Source organism: Acinonyx jubatus, chromosome D3, assembly GCF_027475565.1.
Source record: "Acinonyx jubatus isolate Ajub_Pintada_27869175 chromosome D3, VMU_Ajub_asm_v1.0, whole genome shotgun sequence".
Lineage (NCBI taxonomy): Eukaryota > Metazoa > Chordata > Mammalia > Carnivora > Felidae > Acinonyx > Acinonyx jubatus.
The window spans coordinates 12,837,090-12,858,353 of NC_069392.1; the positions used below are offsets into that span (position 1 = coordinate 12,837,090).

The 21,264-nt window shown below is 36.8% G+C and overlaps 1 protein-coding gene across 2 annotated transcripts in view; it reads right to left on the bottom strand.

Annotated features, from left to right (window-relative positions):
• MED13L (mediator complex subunit 13L) overlaps positions 1–21,264 on the bottom strand; it is a 301,950-nt gene that overhangs the window by 114,819 nt on the left and 165,867 nt on the right. For both annotated transcript variants that reach the window (XM_027044335.2, XM_027044334.2), the window contains exon 4: positions 15,362–15,445. In XM_027044335.2, coding sequence (XP_026900136.2) covers positions 15,362–15,445 — 84 coding nt within the window. The remainder of the gene's footprint in view (positions 1–15,361; positions 15,446–21,264) is intronic.

Sequence of the window (21,264 nt, forward strand, 5' to 3'; positions counted from 1 at the left end):
ATTTGGATAAACACAAAGTAGAGAGTCTACCCGGATAATCAATGATACCACCACCAGCCGGCAGGCAGTTTAAGGAGAGAAATTTGACAATTCTAATTAGAAGCTCCCCAGGGTACTTAAGAAATTTCATTCAAAACTTGGACATAAGGCCAAGGGAAAACAGCCTGTCCTTTCAACATCGTATACAAGAAATGACCATCAAAGGATTACCTAGTGCTGTGGTGCCCCAACTGTGTAGAAAGCACACCAGAACACTAGCAAACTCACAAGGGTGTGGCAAGATATTTTTAAATTGGCAGGGAGGAAACAAAGCGACATCTGTCAGAGCCTATGCAAACTACCAGATCAAGGTGGTCCACAGTTTCAACAGCAGACTGTACTGCATTCCCTACAATAGAGTCAGATCTTAGTGAAAGTGGTTTTTCAGCGGTGACTGCAATATAAAGTAAAATCAGTAGTGGTGTCCAATCCGGTTGCAAGATTTGAAGTTATTCAGTGTCCAAAAGGCATACACATCCTATTAATAAGCAGTTGTGGTTATTTAAGGATAAACTTTCTTCTTTTCACTTATGTGCATTATTTGGTCAGAAAGGTACTAAGTTGTAGTTACAGAAATACTTATTAATTTTCTATAAAAACCTAGCTACTCAAATGCTCTTTGAACTGGTTTAACATCTTATGTGTTCCTTCACTAACATGTTGATTAAAATGTTTAGCATTTGTTCATTTTATATTTGCATTAGAGTCCCAATTTTACCTTTTTGTAAATTTTATTTTAGTATGCTGAAGTTGTCTTTTTCCAGCATCTCTAGAAATAGCTCTATTTTTAAAAAGCTAAATTTTAAAGGCTTTAATAACTAGTCATCAAGTACTATGGAAGGATGTTTCTATAGGAATACGTAAAGTATCAAAAAAGCCTCTATATGTAGACTCTCATATACAAATAAAGGACATACCTATGTGTTCAAATACAATTAAACTGTCTTAAAATCCAATGTGGTTTTCTGCATCTCCCAATTTTTAATAAATACATTTAATCCTTTTGAAATCAGTAAAATATACAAGAGGGTTTTTTTTTTTTAATGTTTGGGATGATTTATGAGCACATTCTTTAAAAAGGCAGTATTAATGGAAGTTTAAAAAGTGAATGAGTAAGATGGAATTAAGTTCCCTCCAAGGGAACATTTTAGTATTGTTCATTAAATAGAGGGCTAAGGACAAAAGAACAGATGACCACAATTGTATTATTATTAACTTTTAGTGCCAGACTACGCCAGTAAAGTAAAAATACAGATAACAATTTATTTTACCCTCAACCTCCCACTTATTTTTTTCTATTATTTTTCACTCCATGTCAAATGTTTTTATCTAGATCCCTGTTTTCACTTCAAGCTACAGAAGTGATCAATGTGTTTAAGAAGGAAAAAATAGGGAAAACTCCCTCCCGTCCCCCGCCCGCCTTTTTGGAACCTTTATGAGGAAAGGTAGGAAAAAAAGCAAAGTAAAAAGCAAATGCATCAATAGATGTGTTGAAAGATGCCAAATGAGAAGATCCAAATGAGAAGAAGCTTCTGGAAGTATTGGTGGTTTGTAAGGAGCTTCCTTCTTTCCTCATCCAGTAATTGTGACTGCTGGATCCATTTCTCTCTGTGTCGCTTTTCATCTCTGCTACCTCCTTCTTCTCCCCAAAGTTATCTCATCTTAATACTGAAGACAACTGGTTTAACTACTCCCATTTATATGTAAAATACCAAAAATAAACTACCATGCTTATAGTCAAGCTTAACAGTCAAAGGACTACACGCGCACCTGAGACCAAAATCAAACCTATGAAAATACTGGATGGAAAGGGGGTGAATTTTAAGGAAGTTCAATCATGCACTTTTAATCCATGTGTTATTTAAAATACAACTTTACTGTTTGTAAACAATGTCACATGATGTGAAAGAGGAAAAATAAAATAATACACAATGCTCTTCCTGAATTAGAATCATTTAATTTTGAAAAATTGATCAGTTTCATATATAATACAATAAATAGCATATGAAGTGCCATGATAAGCTAGGAAGAAATTTGCAGAACAGGCTTTAATGATTTCTTTGTCTAGTTATTCATTCCACTACTTACACTATTTCTCATTCAATCCTCAAAGCAACCTGTATTAAGAAGATATCATTGTTATTACCTTTATTCTTACTCTTCTCAGAGTTTAGAAACAAAACACAGATAATGAGTGGACCATTCTGACTGTGTACATTAAGAGCACGATTAGAATGGGAGTAATATTAAGGCCTAAATTTGTCATTTATTTCCAAAGGAGCAGTGTACTGGGTGATAGATTCAGTTCCATCAGTTACACTTGTAATAACGTGTATGTGCATTACTTTCTTGAAACAATCACATGTCCAAAAAATTCTAATTCCTGAACTCAAGATTTACAATTCTTCACACGTACACTGCAGGTAAGAACAACAGGCCCCTGCTCGTCCGCCTCACACTATCTACTGTTACCCCAGCCTCAGCTCCAACTTGATGCCTCCATAACTTTGGCTGGTTCTGAAAATCTCTGACTTGTTCAAAGGAGTTACTGCATTCACCCTTAAAGAGGTAAGCTACACAAGGTACCCACAACCCAACTGAAGGCTTCTTCATGGTGTACTTGGAAGAATCAAAAGACCTTTCAATTTTGGAAAGTTTAGTTTACAGAAAATCAAAGCACAAATACACAATTCTCTGTAATACAACATCTACAGAACATGCCCTGTACTGCACTTCATACACTGAGCAGCAAAGGTACCAGCAGTATCCTCCAATGGAAGAATCCTCTGGTTTGAAATGTACTCAACAAGTATTTTATTGAGTTATCTCTAGGTACTTTTAGCACCATGTGTTTCTAAGGAATGGGGAAAAGAGGAGGCCTCGCAACTATTACAGAAATGTGCTTTAGTAACTTATCTTTCTGAACACACAAAACATGCTTAAAATGATCAAGGAATAACGTAAGATAGTACGTATTCAATTAAATGTATGATTATAATCAGGGTTCCAAGCCAGTATTTTAAGTTTTTAAGAGCCTGGGTAAACAGAGGGCTGAGGAGTTAAAGTGGAAAAATAAAAGCACATAATCCCAATTTTTCTGTTTTCACATAGTGGATGTTTAAGGGATACCACAATATCTTACTCTTTCTGTAAGGAACTCCAATTGAGGGTAACGTTTCTTTTCATTAATGAAATTAATGCCTAGAAAGGTTACTTATTCAAGGACACAACAAATCGTCAGCAAAAGAAAGTTGTATTTATTTCAGAGATTTGAACCATAATCTGATATAAAGCTTAAATTCTGGATTATAAAATTATAAATAAGAAATAAAGGATGGGGGCATCTGGGTGGCTCAGTTGGTTGAGCATCCGACTTCGGCTCAGGTCATGATCTTGCGGTTCATGGGTTCGAGACCCACGTCGGGCTCTGTGCTGACAGTTCAGAGCCTAGATGGAGCCTGTTTCGGATTCTGTCTCCCTTTCTCTCTGCCCCTCCCCTACTCATGCTTTGTGTGTCTGTCTCTCTCTCTCAAAAAGAAATAAAACAAACAAAAGAAACAAAGGATGGGAGGTGGCAGGCTACGTTAAAATTGATGGGAGTGCTTTTAAGGCCACTGAAACAAAGCTTAAAATTCTGCTAATATTACAATTTTCTCTCAGTGAAACTTACTTTCTACAGTCTTTTTTCTTTTTTTTTTTTTTTTTAAATCTCAGTGACAGAAAACTTTAGCCAACTGTCTTCAATTATACATAGTAATGTGTTTCTTTGCTTTCTTACATGCTAGGTACCAGGTAACACTCTATAAATTATACCAGTCGAAATTGACTACTACTGAAATTAGCAGTATGTAAAAATACTTCAAATGTTGCCCACAATGTTCCTTCTAGGCTCTTCTGTGTACAACCAATTAGAAAGGTCTCTGCCTTTCTATGAGGCATGTTAAAATCTCAAGATGTGTTCAAGCTGCTTCTACTAATAAAAAACTGCAATTCATAAAGCACCAATGGAGGACAATATCCAACAGAGTAACACAGACTTTTCACGAGGAAATACCTGAACTGAAACAACCATCATGAACAGCCCAAATGTTCAAACTTGAAATCTGAGCAAACTATTCAATAATAAATAATACTGAGGGAAAACTCACATAAAACCAATTATTATAAGAACATTTATAAAAACACAATATTTTAAACAATCATCTCTTAAGAATGGTAAAGAAAATCTTTTTGCTTTAATGACATAACTCAACATTTTGTTTTATGTTAGATGACTTTTAAGACCTCATTTTCCACTTTGATCCTAGGGCAAAATAAACAGATTTACAACAAAAGAAGTATGTTCCATTCAGTTCAACCAAACCTGTAATACTCTTTGTACTAGAAATTGTAATAGATGTGGAGTAGAATAAAAGGGGGAAAACGATGAATAGTAGACACCAAAATAAGTATGATTCTGTTGTAAAAAGTCAAGGATGGAATGATGCGGGAATGGAAAAAGAAAGAAATGCAGACTAAATTCTCATCTTCCTTAGAACAAATTCAAGACAGGAATAAAGTTTTTAAAATAAACGACAAAAATAAGTAAGAAGTAAAACCATACTCTTGATAAATTTACAGGTAAAATGCCAAGGGGGGGGGGGGGGGGGACAGCTAGGAAAGTTGCCTCAGGGGAGCAGCTCAAAGAAGAAAGATCAATGTTAATGTTGAGATGCCAGGAGAGCCCGAAAGGTTGGGGGAAAAAAAGAACCTGCACAAAGAGAAAAGGAGTTTAGACAATGGGAGAGATTGTGAAAGGCAACCCTGGCTGGACAGAAAGGCTTCTACTGGAGAGCAGGGATGCCAGACAAAGTGTGGGTAACATCCAAAACACAGCTGACACCACATGGTGCTCTTATGGGGGAGAGCACTTCACCCACCAAGAGCAGTCTTAACAGAAGTGATGGGAACCAGGAGAAAGTCAGAAGACTGTGACAGACCAAACATCACGACAGGAAGGAGGCTCCACAGGATGTAAGTTGGTCCTGCATCTCAGCACCCAGAGCTTTCCAAACTCTTTAGTCTTAAACATTAAGCTATAATACTCCAACGTTACACAACCTTTTTTTTAAATGTTTATTCATTTTTGAGAGACAGAGCGTGAGCGGGGGAGGAGCAGAGAGAGAGGGAGACACAGAATCTGAAGCGGGCTTCAGGATCTGAGCTGTCACCACAGAGCCCGACATGGGGCTCAAACCCACAGACCACGAGATCATGACCTGAGCCGAAGTCAGAGGCTCAACCAACTGAGCCACCCAGGCACCCCTAGCCTTACACAACTATTAATAAAACCCTAAATGAAGTATATATCATCACATTCGACTGATGGGTTCTTAGATATACATTTAATACTTTCTAAGAACCACACTTAATAAAAGCTTTGTTTTTATAATATTCTTGAACACTCCAAATATATCAGAGGTAAGCCAAAGGGCTATAAAATACATTATATACTCTCCATTTTTTCCCTTTAATTCCTTCATATAAAAGATTGGCAAGAGAACTACAATGCAAATAAGTATATTTCAAAACTCATACCAGAATGAAGATGATTTCAATCAGATCTTAAAATATGTAGTAAAAAAAGTTCTTTAAAAACAGAAAATAGCTCCTATCAATATTTTAGGGGTAGAATCAATATACAATATGCCATTTCTTATAGAGCATATGGCCATTATATAAAAAGATTTATAGTAGGAATACTTAATTCATTTAATGCAAATCACCTATATAAAAAATATTTGGGTGGCTCATCCAGTGAAGCTTCTGACTTGGGCTCAGGTCATTATCTTGCAGTTTGTAAGTTAGAGCCTGGCATCGGGCTCCATACTGACAATGCAGAGCCTGCTTGGAATTTTCTCTCTCTCTCTCTTTCTCTCACACACACACACACACACACACACACACACACTGTCTCTGCCCCTCCCCCACTTGCATTCTCTTTCAAAATAAACTTAAAAAAATTTTTTAAATAAAAAATATTTGGATAGCAATCTTCTGCTAGTACAAGAAACTACCAGAAACATAAAAACTTGTAATTATCCTTAGTTTTTTTCTAAGTAATTACTCCCACCCCTTCCACCATGAGTGGCAGCCAACCACCATTACAGCAGCAGCCACAAGTCAGGTTCTTGACAGCCACTTCATGTTACTTTACTCAGCCCTAAACCATCTTAAGCACAATCTCCATTCTACCAAAACAAAACAAACAAAACCGGGGTGTGTGTGTGTGCGTGCGCGCGCAAAAATCTGGGCCCAGTCACTTTAAGAAGAGTGAAATTTGTTTATATAATCTTCATTAACATTTTTAGTTACATTTCATTGAACTGATGAAGGGAAAATGTTAGGAAGAAAATTACATAAAATCAATCAAAAGCAACACTTGCAAGCAGTATTCTTAACCTTCTTTGAAGAAGTGAACATTCTTGCCTAAAAGTGGAGAGACGTCCGTAATCCAACTTTAATCTGTGATGCTTTTTCCCCTTGCTGCCAACATATTGCACATATGGCATCGTCACAACATTTTACTGAGAACCCTCAGCTCACCTTTCAAAGAAAAGACACATTTGGACTTTCTTTAATCTGGTAATTTCCTGGTCCTTTCCCTCCTCTTACTTTCCTGTCTCATCTCAGCCTACCTCATTCCCTAAAGGAAATTAACAAGGAGAGTTTAGGAACATTTCTGTAAAGTTTTTTTTTTTAAGTTTATTTATTTATTTTGAGAGAGAGAGAGAGAGAGAGAGAGAGAGAGAGAGAGAGAGAGAGAGAAAGTGTGCATGTGAAGACGGAGAAGGGCAGAGAGAGAGAGGGAGACAATCCCAAGCAGGCTCCATGCTATCAGTGCAGAGCCCAAAGTCGGGCTCGATCTCATCAACTGTGGGATCATGACCTGAGCCAAAATCAAGAGTTGGATGCTTAACTGACTGAGCCACCTGGGCACCCCATTTCTGTCAAGTTTTAAAACTGATTTTGGACAAGGCTTCAACATAAATGTCAACTCAGAAAAGACCTTTCATGCCTTTACATTTTTAAGAAGATGTTCAGTGTTTATAAATTTGAGGGAAGAGACTACAAACATTAATACTTTTAAAACAGTATAAAACACAAAGCCATTAATTAATAAATTGGGAACAATTTACAACACACAAACATTGGAATCACTGAGAAAATGGTGACATTTCATTAGTCAATTAAGTAACATATTAAAATCAACGTCTCCCACAAAGTGATTTAGCACCAGATGCTAAGCCATCCAATTTTAATAGACAGACAATGCAAACCTAAGTCAAGCACAAATAAGAGCCGGGTGACAAAAGATGGTGAAGTTTTATGTCCTAAATACTCATTAGGTTCCACTCTGGGCAGTAACAAAGCTCCTCCCAAACCAACACATCTCTCCATCCAAAAACTAACAACCAGAATTATGAAGAAAATATTAAAATCTGCTAAAAATAAATATCACTAGATAAAAAAAGCTACTAAATGGAGCTAAGAACTTAGAGAGGGGGCAAGAGTCTACACTTGAAAAGAAGGAATGGTAGCAAGTGACTTTCCCCTTTCTTCAAAAAAAAAAAAAAAAAAAGTTGTTTTTTTTTTTTTACCTGCGGGCAGACTGAACCACATGGAGTGGCTAACACTGTCTACAAACTCCACTTCCAGTCTTACTGGCTTGAAGAACCAGAGGACTCAGTTCAAAGAGACCCGAGCAGCTAGAAAATGAGAAAGGAAATCCTGGGAAGAAGACAGAATCAAAACTCTGACCGAATCTCTGGTGGACCCCCTGAATTAGGTGCACAGGTCAGACTTTGCCTAGCTAAGACCAGAACAGTGCCTTCTCAATTGGGGCAATTAGGCCTCTTGGGAGACAGCTGGCCATTTATCTGGTGGCATCTTCCTCTGGAGGAGGAAGGCACTATTGGCATTGTACAGGTAGAGGCAAGGGATGCTGCTGGGCGTCCTACCAGGCACCGAACAGTATCCACAACAATCGTCCAGCCCAGAATGTCAGCAATGCAGAAGTGAGAAACCCTACACTAAAAGAAGTAAAAAGATTTCAACTGCTACCCACCAAAGGTGAGACGAGAGATTGGAGTCTGAGTTGAGCTGAAGTTTACTGTTTTAAAACAAAACAGTAAACAAAATGAACATTCTTTAGAAAAAGAAAACAGAATCTAGAATCTCTACATTACTTACAATGCCCAAAATATAATTCAAAATTATTCAAGAGATGAAGAAACAGCAAAATCTAACCCATAATGAATAGATAAAACCGATGGAGATAATCTAGATATTTTATTTAGTACCAAAGATTTTAAAGCAATTATTGTAATTATGCTTACGGACATAAAGGGAAATGTACTCACAGTGACTTTAAAATATAGGAATCTCAGCTGAAAAATGGAAATAAAACAGAGCCGAATGAAATTGAAGGACTGAAAATTACCATACCAAAAATAAAATATACATTAGCCAATTATTTTTACTCTTAGGGCTTCTTTCAGAATCTGTCTTGTGCCCATGATGCAACGATTTTCACTAAATCTTGACTGTAATTATATTAAAAACTAAATGGAGGTAAAAAGCATGAGATCTAAATAATTTGACATTAGAAAAACCAATGGTTATTATACCTTTTAGAATAATATACGTAGCAGAGATATACGGTAGACTGTAACAAGAAATTATAAATAATCATTGGGATGCTCATATTTTTGAGCCATTCTATAGAACTAATTTATACTTGGTGTGGCTGAAATTTTCCAACTTAAAATTAAGAAATATCCCCCCATGTCCCTCATAGACAGCCTAAAAGTCCCATTTCATAAATAAAAACATATATAGATGTGTACATTTTAAAAAACAGTAACATAATAAAACAAGAGCAGCCATTTCCCTTAGACATGTCTGTTTTTAACTTGCCATAAAAATGTCCCACATGCTATCAATACGCTATTAGAAATTAATTATGAGTGGAAATGACCTCCCAGGCACATACATTTTACATTTTTTCTAAACTCTAAGAAACTTCAGCAAAAGTAACCTAGGGCATTTTACAAAGCAGGAGACACATAAGCATTCAACTTAAAATGCAGCCTATTTCCAAAATAATCACTTTAATCTCGGGGAATTAGCTATTTGATGTACCACAATATACTTCCATAATGCTTAGATTCACTGAAGCTGACATGAAGAAACTTAATATAAACATCCTAAACGAAACCAGAGATATGAGTACATTAAACATACATCCTTCATGCTACCAAAAGGGTAATCATTTGAACCTCCATTCATTTATGTCCTGACCCCTCAGTTGACTTTTTTTCCAACAAAGTAAGTGGCATTTAGCTAGGACATCTTAAGCAAAGGCAAAAGAGGTGGTCAGCTATATGATAAAACAAAAAAAAAAAAAAACCCTCAAATTAACTCCCACTTGGTACTGAAAATTTCTTCTCCCCTCTTCCTAATCTGACTTTGAACATCATTACTGAAGTTAACAAAAACCCTCCCTCCAAAACACATCCTTTAAAACTTGCAGACACATTGAAAGAGTAATATCAAATCCCTTGGGTTGGTAAATAAAGGAGTCACTGAAACCAAGCACATCCAGGAAAGGAAGAAGGAAAGATACATACATATACACAGGTACATACACACATATACATGCACATATACACACAGGGAAAGAAAGAAAGAAAGACAGATATGTAGCTAGATAGGCAGGCAACGTAAACAAACTGACTGATCTGGGGCATGCCTAGATTCTACAGTTTTCCTAAAATCAGAGAATCTGAAAACTGAAAGACATTTTGGAAAAAAAACAATGCTGAAAGTAAGTCCTGCAAGGACAAATAATTAATGGAAGATCATCCATATTTCTGGATGGCCTACTAAACAAAGAGAGCTTTGTTTCCAGCTTAGTTTCAATCCACTGGCAGGAATTAAAAAGGGAATTATAGCAATGATATTATTCCAACCTCTCTGGTACATTAAAAAACAAGGTACATATAAAATCTTCTTTCTTGAAAGTACATATTGAAACTTCTTTTTTAAACTATGACAAGTACTGATGTTGAAAATGTAAGTTTTTTACTGTATTCTTTTTAGAACACCAATAAAACAAATAAAAAATTAAAAGTGGTGGTAACTCTGGTTTGGTTATGAAGGAAAACGGAAAGAGAGGGAAAAAAAGTGAAAGAGCTACCTAGACAGTATATAGTTAACTATCGTCACCTCTGGTTGAACTGGTCTTTCAATTTCACATTCCTCTGTGCATAATGCTTGTGAACAAAACCGAGTGCCGTGGTACATGAGACACTTGTTAAAACCACAGACAGTACAAGGCAGTTTTATCACAGGCCCTCTTTAAATGCTTCTCTCTTCCCTTCCTAGGTACAGGAGTTTTTCCTTTGCAATGACTTGTAACAAATGTAACAAGAACCCTACATTCGGGGTCTTCATTTCAACCCCCATTTATACCTCAAGCTACTGCAACCTCAAATCCCCCCCACCGCTGAAAGCCAAATCTAATAGTCCTCTTAGAATGTATTTTACATGGCCTGTGTAGCAGACACAGCTGATTGATTCATCATGAAACTTTAAAACTCCATGGTCTTGGTGGCACCAACCATCCTGGCTCCCACTTCTTTTATCTTTCTTAGTCTCCACACATACATTCTTCCTTCTCTAGCCACCCACGAATGCCTACACTCAAGACTCTAACCACATCCCTCTTCTCACCTTGCATACAATTCTCAAATACATTCAAATGACAAAATACACAGTATCTTCTGCTATATCCCGCATCAGATAAAACCAACAGAAAATGACTACATATTTTATGGGTCAAAAAAAGGCTGCAAAACTATTATACATGTTTAGATAAGTCCAAACTGTTTCACTAATATGCTTTTACGGGTTTCCCGTCAGACAGCCCTCATTATCAAGACACGTGGCAAAAGGCACTACCTAAAGTTATGAGAAAAATCGAAAAAAATTATCACCAATGATCATATTTTTCCGGACACTAGGAAGAGATTCCCTTTCTCTTTCACATTGTAAGCACTTGTTCACACGTCTGTTTATCCTCTACATGAGGGATTCCTTTCCCTGCCTTTTCGTCTGTTTGTCTCTAGATGGAAACATCACAAGGAAAGTACAGGAAAGAGGAGGTCTGGAAGAGCCAGGAGAGGTGAAAAGAGGGCAGGGGAGGGGGTGATGCTGAGGAAAGAGGGGGCAGGGAAGTTTTAAAGTGCTAAAACATTCTCCTGCATCAAAGTATTTCATCTTATTATACAAAATCTATTTTTTTGCTATTAAAATCAAAAGGTAAGGGCATTTCTTGAAAAATAGGTGAGTGGTGAAAGAAAGAAAGAAAGAAAGAAAGAAAGAAAGAAAGAAAGAAAGAAAGAAAGAAAGGCAGGAAGGAAGAAAGGAAGGCAGGCAGAGAAAGGAAGGAAGGAAGGCAGGCAGAGAAAGGAAGGAAGGAAGGAAGGAAGGAAGGAAGGAAGGAAGGAAGGAAGGAAGGAAGGAAGGAAGGAATGAATCTCTGGCTTAAAAGTAGAAAAAAAAATCCAGACAAAACAACACAAAAGCAGTCAAAATAATATACTTCCCAATGTGTGAGTGCCCACACATGCATATCTGCTAACAGCACATACAAAAGTAATCAGAATATTTAAAAGTATATGAGGCTTGTTGGAGTATCGTTCAAGGTAGGCTTGCCCATGAAGAAGAGACAGCTGATTAATTCAGAAAATGCACTAGCAAATATGTTTCTGTTAACTACTATATACCTGATATCAGAAAAAAATTCAAGGTCCAAACGGTTACTGGGAGCGATCAATTATTTTGCTAAAACTAGCATTCAAAAAATAAAGTGTATAAACTTCAAATTCTGTAGTAATCAAATGTAGGCTGAAACTGAATAGAATCTCCATGAATAATTTCTAAATTATTTGAAAGGAATACATTTTTCACTGGTTTGTTTTTAAGCATATCCTGGAAGGAAAAGTTTTTTCAAGTTCAACATATTTCAGGAACCCAGAAATTTTTTATGTTTGATGTTATTTGCCACAACTCTTTAAGGACAAAGCCAAAGTTTTCTTTCTTACTTATTATATTCCTAAGGCTATGAGTAACAAAAGATGTGCCACCACAAAGAAAAAAATAATGTGAATAAATTTCTTTTACCTTCTTGGACCTGCCTGTTTAAATACATACATACATATATATAATATATAATATATAATATATAATATATAATATATAATATATAATATATAATATATAATATATAATATGTAATATATAATATGTAATATATAATATATAATATATAATTTTTCTAAGTTTATCCTATCATCTCATAGCAAACATTAAGAACTCTTTTAGAGTCCACCAGGCAAATGATTTAGTTTTGCTATCACTACAGAAAATAATCATAGCTCAAGAAATCATATGCTGTTAGTCGAACAGGTGAAATCTATTCATCAATAGATTCGTCTTCACTATTAAAATCGTTTTAGCTATGTAAAATATGCAGTGTTAAATCATCTTTTAATCTCTTGAAAAAAGTATGCTATAATTACTTAATTTTATACTTAAAATGTCATTCTTTAAAATATATTTCTCTCATGTGTATCTCTTAGCATCAAATAAGAGCTTTCCCAAAAATACCAATTTGTGCATAAAACTTGTTTAGCACCGGGCAGCAAATTTTCCTCTCATCGGTCACTAAACTGAAAATGTGTGCACACCCACACAAAATTAAGCCTAAAAATTTTCATTTAGTTTTGCTTTTTCTCAACTACAAACCAGTCCCATCAATGATCTCATTTAGTCTTTACAATAACCCTGTAAGGTAGTAACTAAACTATCATCAACAACTCTGTTACAGCAAAACACAAAGTTCGGTTCAGAAAAACTAAACAACTTCTCTAAAAGCAAAGAACTTTTGAAGAGAGGCATGGGACGTGATCCCAAATCTATTAAATCCAAATGCCCTCATCCACAGACAGCATCAGTTTGTCCATCCAAAATGACCTGAACACTAAGATCCTGTTTCAGCATCAAACAAGAGGCTCTATTTTCCATTCAGAGAATAAAAGTGGAAAAGTCATTATACCTAACAAAGTTCTATTACAGCAAATGCCAACTTTTAAAACAACATTTGGTTTAAAATTTTTCCAATTGTTAACACCTCCTAAAATAGTTTTTCAAAATCATTAACATTTCTATACTACAATAAAATGAAGTTTGAAGTTCTACCTTCAACCATGAGTATGAAATCTAAAACTAATAAAATAATTCAATTACATTGCTCAGAAATCGATAGCCTGCCGGGTACACAAAAATCAAATATCTAAATATATTACAAGGATTATTCACATCTGGTTTGCTAAAGTCAGGAAGACTTCTGGGATGTAAATGAAGTGCAAAGACATACAGATGTTATGTAAAATAGATTGGTAACTATATTCGACTTCAAACATTAGTGTTTATTATTAAAGTACTAATTACTGCTATTTCAATCCCTATTTTATTTCCGCACTTCCCCTTCATCCCCCAATTCCTATGAAATCATCATACAAACACCTATAGCTACTGATGAAAAATTTTAGGACTGGCTCTGTCCGAGACCGCACACTGAGCATGGAGAGGCACATAGGAATGAATGGTAAAGATCATCGTGCCAAAGCAACTCATCAACAGAAAAACCAAACCTTTAACCCATCCTCTGTAAACTTAAGTAAACACTGAGATTAAATATGCCCATGGAGCAAATGCTTTAGTTAGAGCAAATCAATATAAATAAAGGAAAAAAATTTCTCACCGTCAAAGAATCTGTAAACAAAACCGTATACATACTGACACCATTCTAAATGTAGAATTATCCTTTTCAGGCAAACTTTGATATACATAATACCTACTTTCTAGTTAAATATATATATTTTTAAATCCTAAAGGATTTGAAATGTACTAAAAAAGGGAAAATATTTTTTAAAAATCCATGGTGATTTGACCAAAAAAAAAAAAAAAAAAAAAATTACATGCCAGTCCCCAATTTATCTGATTTGAAAAAAGAAATCCTAATTCTCATAAATTAAGTTTGGTTAATGAGATCCACAACCACGTCATCAAAGCTTTAAGACATACAGGTTGGAGAGGAAGCTGCTAGTGCGAATTAAGTCACAGGGAGGAACAACGAAGTTAAGAAGGTAAAGGTTCCAGAACAGGCAAGAGCTGCCAGCCAAACTTGTGGCAACTACCTAAAAAAGAGCTAACCTTACAGCTTAACATCTAAGGTTTCAATAGCTCTTATCTGCAGCCAGGAGCTGGAACCCTTAGCTCCGGGCAACTTCATGGACAGTAAAATAGAATTGGGATTGTGTGCCCTGCTCTTCCGATAGGAAACAATCGCCCATCAGCTTACGATTCCAATTCATCAACTTATGATTCCAATTAAGTCTGTGCTATGTCCAGAGATAAATGAAGTAAATATTTGCCTTTCAAGGTTTTAGTTTTTGATCCTGGTTTGATTGATATAAAAGTCCATGCTTGTTTGGCATTCAACAAATGATAGTCAAAAGTTTAGGACTGGTTAGAAAAGTGATTCACAGTCCTGGTTTAAGATTTTCAAGGATGTATTCACAGACATTTAAGGGGCATCAATCAATTCTATAAAAATTATCACCATCTGAATTCAGCTCATTGTTTTTAAAGTTATGCATATAACACTTTAAATAAGAAAGACAGGGGTGCCTGGGTGGCTCATTCGCTTGAGCATCTGACTTTGGCTCAGGTCATGATCTCAAGGTTCAAGAGTTCAAGCCCCGCACTGGGCTCTGTGCTGACAGCTCAGAGCCTGGAGCGTGCTTCGGATTCTGTGTCTCCCTCTCTCTGCCCCTAACCCACTCACATTCTGTCTCTGTCTCTCTCAAAAATAAACATTTAAAAAAATTTAAGTAAGAAAGATAAAAAAGGATAATGAAAATAACAAAACAGAATATTTTAATTCCACATAGTGTGGTAAGAAGGGGCTTAGATACAGGTTATTGATTATCTTTCTAGTCCCATATTCCACAAAAATTTAATAATACACTATTCAATAAAATGTGTAATACACCAATTAACAAAATTTTATGTAATAAAATCTATTTTAGTACATCTAAACAAAGACTGTTAGAAAATAAATAAATAAGCTGTTTCCCCCATCCATCTCTTGCCAAAACATAGCTACGGTCAAGCAAAAGAAACGAAAAACCTAAAGGTTCATAAGACTCACCTTTTGTTGACTGGTTTTTCATCCTTTTCATACGGTCGGACAAACCACTTCCCAATCCTAACGAAGTTCTTATCCATTAGGCACCTGCGATAATCACACCAAGAATTACATTTAGAGTCTCAATAACAAATTAGCAAGTCACTGAATCAAATAATCGCAGATGAGATATACTATGGCCAATAAAAACATCACCAATTAAACTGTCAAAATGTTTTCTTATCACTTAAAATTTTTATATTATAGAGATGCTGAAAGAACTTTCTGACTTTGAGCATAAATTTTTATTATGAATTATTCTTGCACATGTAAAAAAATATGCAAAATTAATTGGCTGAGGTATTCCTGAAACGTCTTAAACTTGTGAATCACTTCAAATCCAAACACACTTTTACATTATTTCAATTCTTGTGTCATCAAGAATGTTGGGAATACAGGCAGCACTCCTTACGAGTACCTCAGAGGTATTCTTCTAAGCCAGGGATGCTCATTTTGCAAGCTGTAATGCTGGCTTTCTTGCTTGGCATGTGATATGCAATCCTTTAGCAGAGATCTCAGAAACAGAAGCACTGCAGAGTCTCTTCTACTTCGGTGTTTTTCTTCTGTAAGTATGGTGAAGCACTTGGTTATGGCTTGGCAAGAAAACAAAGAACCACAGCCATTTCTTCCATGGTGATTATCTGCTTTCCTCCTATCCAAGTTGTGCCCCACTTCTGTTTCCATGCTGTTTTGTGTACATTGTGTTTCAATGTCAAATTACAGGGTAATCCTTCTGCAGACATGTTAAATGGCAATAGAACTCAACTCATAGAATACCAAAAATGCACACAATTCAACTGAAGTGACAAGAATACAGACAGCTATGACCAAGTTCACTCGTGTGCAAGCATATGACAACTGTATCATACCTGCCATCTGGCCAATTCTGAGATGCCATCATTTGTAAGGAATATCCCTGATTTTAAAAATATAAAAATGTGGGAGAAAATGCACATTTTGAAATTGACAAAATACAGTAATCTCTAACATTATTCAACGAAATGACACATATTTTGTAAGAAAACCTGTCAGAAAGTTGGATGTAATTCTTCTACAAAGGTTCTACCTACCAGTAAAAGAGCTACATAGCAATTCTTTATTCAATATTCAGGCAATTCTGCAAGTGGCTTGCTTTTGCCTCTGTAATTTCCATACCATCAAGGAGGACGGAAACAATTCAAGCCTTCACCGAACTCATTACAGGTTAGATGGGTTAGTAAATGGCAATAGTTTCTGCTGGCCACAATGTAACTCCCTGTGGGCAGAGTCAATCTGGAGCGTTGTTGCATTCAAAAAAAAAAAAAAAAAAAAAATCACTGGCTTCAACTGCTTTTATTTTGAAAATGAATTTCCACAACAATCTTCCTTGTTCACAATGTAGAAAATCATTTTCAAAGCAACCCAATCTGTTTCCCTAAGATTATAAATGAAGTTGCCTTTAGGGTTAAAGACTACATGAGCCCATTAAAATTAGGAAATAGGGAATATCCAACAAGGTGAAAGTACTCAAGAAGAAAAGCTCAAAAAGTTATGTCCACAGTTTATCCCCCAGCACACAGGCTTAATTGTATTCTTCAGGCAGAATAGACAGGCAGACAGACAGACAGATAGATAATTTCCACTGAAAAACTCTAGTGTTTGCTAACAGCAATAGTACCAGTAACTACGACTAGAATCAGTACCACCACCACATTTGAACATCAGATGTAGTATATCATTTAATTATTGTAACATTTGTATGAGACAGATGGTACATGCCAACTTTTATACATGAAGAAGCTGAGGCACGATGAAAATGTCACCTACAGAAGGTCACACAACCAATCGAGAGCAGAGCTGGGATGAAGCCTAGGTATATCTCTTCACAAGGCCAGAACATTTAACTATTACCATATATTGACTCACATCCTGTCGCATTTCCTCAGTTCTTTCCTCAATTTCAAAGTCCAGATGCAAGCTGTAATTGATGGGTCTATTTAATGTTTCTTTATCCTCTAAGAGCTGTTATTAAGTTGAAGGTGTTCTTAAACTCGGTAATGCATAGAATGAAAGCAATGGAACAGGTGACAGGTACAGGATCACATCAAACACTGTATGTGGTCTTCGACTGACACACATCCTCACTTAATAAATAACCACTTAAAAAAAAAAATATCACTTTAAATATATTCACACCCTTATACAGGTCTTGAAGGTCAGAATTCAGAAGAATAATTTATTCAATAACACACACACAAGACGAATTTACAGTTAATGAACAGATAGAAACCAAGGCTTTAGATAGTAGAATATGAAAGACAAACAGATAAAATATCTCTGACTAAGGGGGACAGAGTGTAAAGTTGGCTTCAAAACCCTTGCCCTTCTCTGAAGTAAAAGTCACAAATTCTATTTGCTGACTTCATTCCAGCACAAGCAAACAAGGAGTTAGGGGGTAAAGGAGAAGCAGCACATAGGCAAGACCACTCACGTACAAAGGCAAAAGGCAAAAAGCTAATGAATCTTGAGAGCCTAACTCTGTTAACCCATCTCCTGGAGTTCCCACTATAGATCATATTTCTTTGTCAGGCAATGTCAACAAAAGGTTATTATCACACATACAAAAATCAGCCATGGAAACTACTGATCCTTGCTTCTGTAACTATCTAGTTCCAAATGATAGTCATAAATGACTTAGTGATTTTCGACTGCTAATCCGTTTCTATGTGATCAGTGATTTCCTACGCACTGAGAGAAAAACATGAGAACAAAATCGCTATGGATGAAGTACAGCTGACCCTGAATAATGATGCAAGGGTCAGGGGCTCCCCCTCCCCGCCCCATGTAGTTGAAAATCCATGTATGACTCTGACCCCCCCAAAACTTAAGTACCAATAGCTCACTGTTGACCAGAAGCCTTACCAATAACATGAACAGTCAATTAACATATTTTGTATGTTTTGTGTATTATGTACCATATTCTTACAATAAAGTGAGAGAGAAGAAAATGTTAAGAATATCATAAAAGAGGGGCGCCTGGGTGGCGCAGTCGGTTAAGCGTCCGGCTTCAGCCAGGTCACGATCTCGCGGTCCGTGAGTTCGAGCCCTGCGTCAGGCCCTGGGCTGATGGCTCGGAGCCTGGAGCCTGTTTCCGATTCTGTGTCTCCCTCTCTCTCTGCCCCTCCCCCGTTCATGCTCTGTCTCTCTCTGTCCCAAAAATAAATAAAAACGTTGAAAAAAAATTAAAAAAAAAAAAAAGAATATCATAAGGGAAAACACATTTACATTACTGTATTTATAAAATGTTAATAATAATCAATAATAATAATAATACTACAGGTGAAAGTGAACTGCAGAGTTCAAACCAGTGTTGCTCAAGGGTCAACTGCTGTATTTTTACGCAGTTTCGTAAGTACTGGATTTGTAACCAACTTACCTCTGTAGGAGGGAGCTGTCTCAAATGTCATGCTCAGCAGTGACATAACAGAGAGTTAGCAAAGTTATACCAAGTACCTCAGAGAAGGCTGGGACCAAATTAGTGAAGTCACTGAGTACCGTGCCCTGACCCCGAAAGAGTACAGAAATTAGTTGCTAATACGGGTAAGTATGAGAACAAAGTTTCTTTTCACTCAAGAGACAGGTGGAAAGGACTCAGCAACTGTCACTATCAACTTTTACACTCTTCCATCTCTCTGATCTCAACTACAACTAATCCAAAAAACAAACCTCACTTTCTCTCTCACACACACAAGCACAGAGAGAGACAGAGACGGAGACACAGAGCCTCCAAGACTAAGACGGAAAGTACTTCCATCTGGTGTTTTGTACTGTAGGTTGTGGGAGGAAATCAGACCTTTTGCTGAGGAAGGTTCTTCCACCGCCTGACAGACACCTGGGACTACGAGGGCGGGAGAGCCGGGTATACTGCAGGACTATGTCCCTGGTTCTCCATCATTTCGGGGTCACCAATCCACAACATAAATAAATCTAATGTAAGTTATTATAGCCTCTTTCCCTTAAGAACTTCCATACACAATACTAACATGAAGCACTAGTAACTGTGCTTTGGCCTGGAATCCCTCCCTCCATCCCACTCTATCCTGTCCCTCCTCTAATTCAGTTCTGTCCATCTTTGGTGTCCCAGATCAGCCCACACAGCACTCTAACACCTACATATCGGCCCTTGCATCACCAAGTTGTAATGATTCTTTCCATGGTTCTTTTTTCCCCCAAGAATCTATGAGAAATCTGGGGAAAGACACAGCAGTTATCTTATTTACTGGCCATAGTCAACAAACATTTAAATGCCTGCTCTGTAATATGCTTTATATTCTGTTCCAAACTAGTAAGTGCTCAATAAATACCTGAGAAATGAATGCAATATACTAAGAAGCATTTTCCTATCATAACCTAACAGTGTTATTCTTCATGTTTGCAACCATTAATCATGGGGAGCCCCAAACTATTACTTGAATTTTCTTGTGTGTATGTATATGTTCCTGCCAGTGAGACACTCAATGTTGGAGGAGGGGGAAATCTACACATTTCACTTTGTTTCATAGCCCATCAGCCTCACTCCAGACTAAAATCATAGGAGATACTCAACATGTAAGGCATCACATAGATGATTTTAAAACAGTTTAGGAAGACTAGCACAACTGCCCATATGCTTTAGTTATACTTGAAGAACAGAATTAAGTCTTTTTAAGAGAGAAATTCTAAAATACAAAAAGTAAAGAATATCAGAAATATAATTTCTCCTTTTTATATTCTAGCAACCTTTTTTGAATTAGTTTTGAGGGACAAAAAAATTTACACTTAACTTGACAAATAAACCTTCACACACACAAGAATGTCAGTTAACCCTAGCTGTTCACTCAGTAACCCCAGTCATTATTACTGAGATTTTCAAAATTCTCTTACTGTTAAGATAGGACCTAATTCAGTCAAGTATCATAATATTATCTTTCAAGGTCACAATGTGATGCCAGATTTATAAAATGTTCTTTAAGCAATTCTAGGAAAGTATTCCTCTTTATTTATTTTTTTTTAACTTTATTTATTTTGAGAGAGAGCAAGCAAGCAGGAGCGGGAGAGGGTCAGAGAGAGAAAGGAACAGACGATCCCAAAGCAAGCTCTGTGCTGACAGCAGAAAGCCCAGTGCAGGGCTCGAACTCACAAGCCATGACATCCTGACCTGGGCGCCAAAGTCGGACATTTAACCAATGGAGCCACCCTGAAGCCCTGAAAGTACTTCTCTTTAGAAAGTAGTTCCCAGCCCCCTACTATTTACCAAAAATCAATGTTTCCAGAAGAAACAGCTACTAAAAAATGAAAATGAAATCACGTTGTGTTTGTATGTGTGCATATGTGTCCATGTGTATGTGTGTGCACACACACTTCTGTGCTATGCCACATGGCTCTAAATAATAAAGTACAGAGACTAACTGGACTCCAAAGTTGGCAAGACCCAATTTCTTTTTTTTTTTTTTAATTTTTTTTTTTAACATTTATTTATTACTGAGAGACAGAGAAACAGCATGAGCAGGGGAAGGGCCGAGAGATGGGGAGACACAGAATCCGAAGCAGGCTCCAGGCTCCAAGCTGTCAGCCCAGAGCCCGACGGGGGGCTTGAACTCACAAACCACAAGATCATGACCTGAGTCGAAGTCGGACACTTAACCAACAGAGCCACCCAGGCACCCCAAGACCCAATTTCTAATCGCAAAACCATGGCAGACCTGAAATAAGATTATAAGAGCCACAGCAGCAGCAGCCACAGCCTAACTCAGCAAACTATTTCCCAAATGGAACTGTTGGAAGGTTTAGAAGGGAGCCCCCACTGGCTCTGGCTCCTTCAGCACACCTGAAACTATGCAGGAGCCACA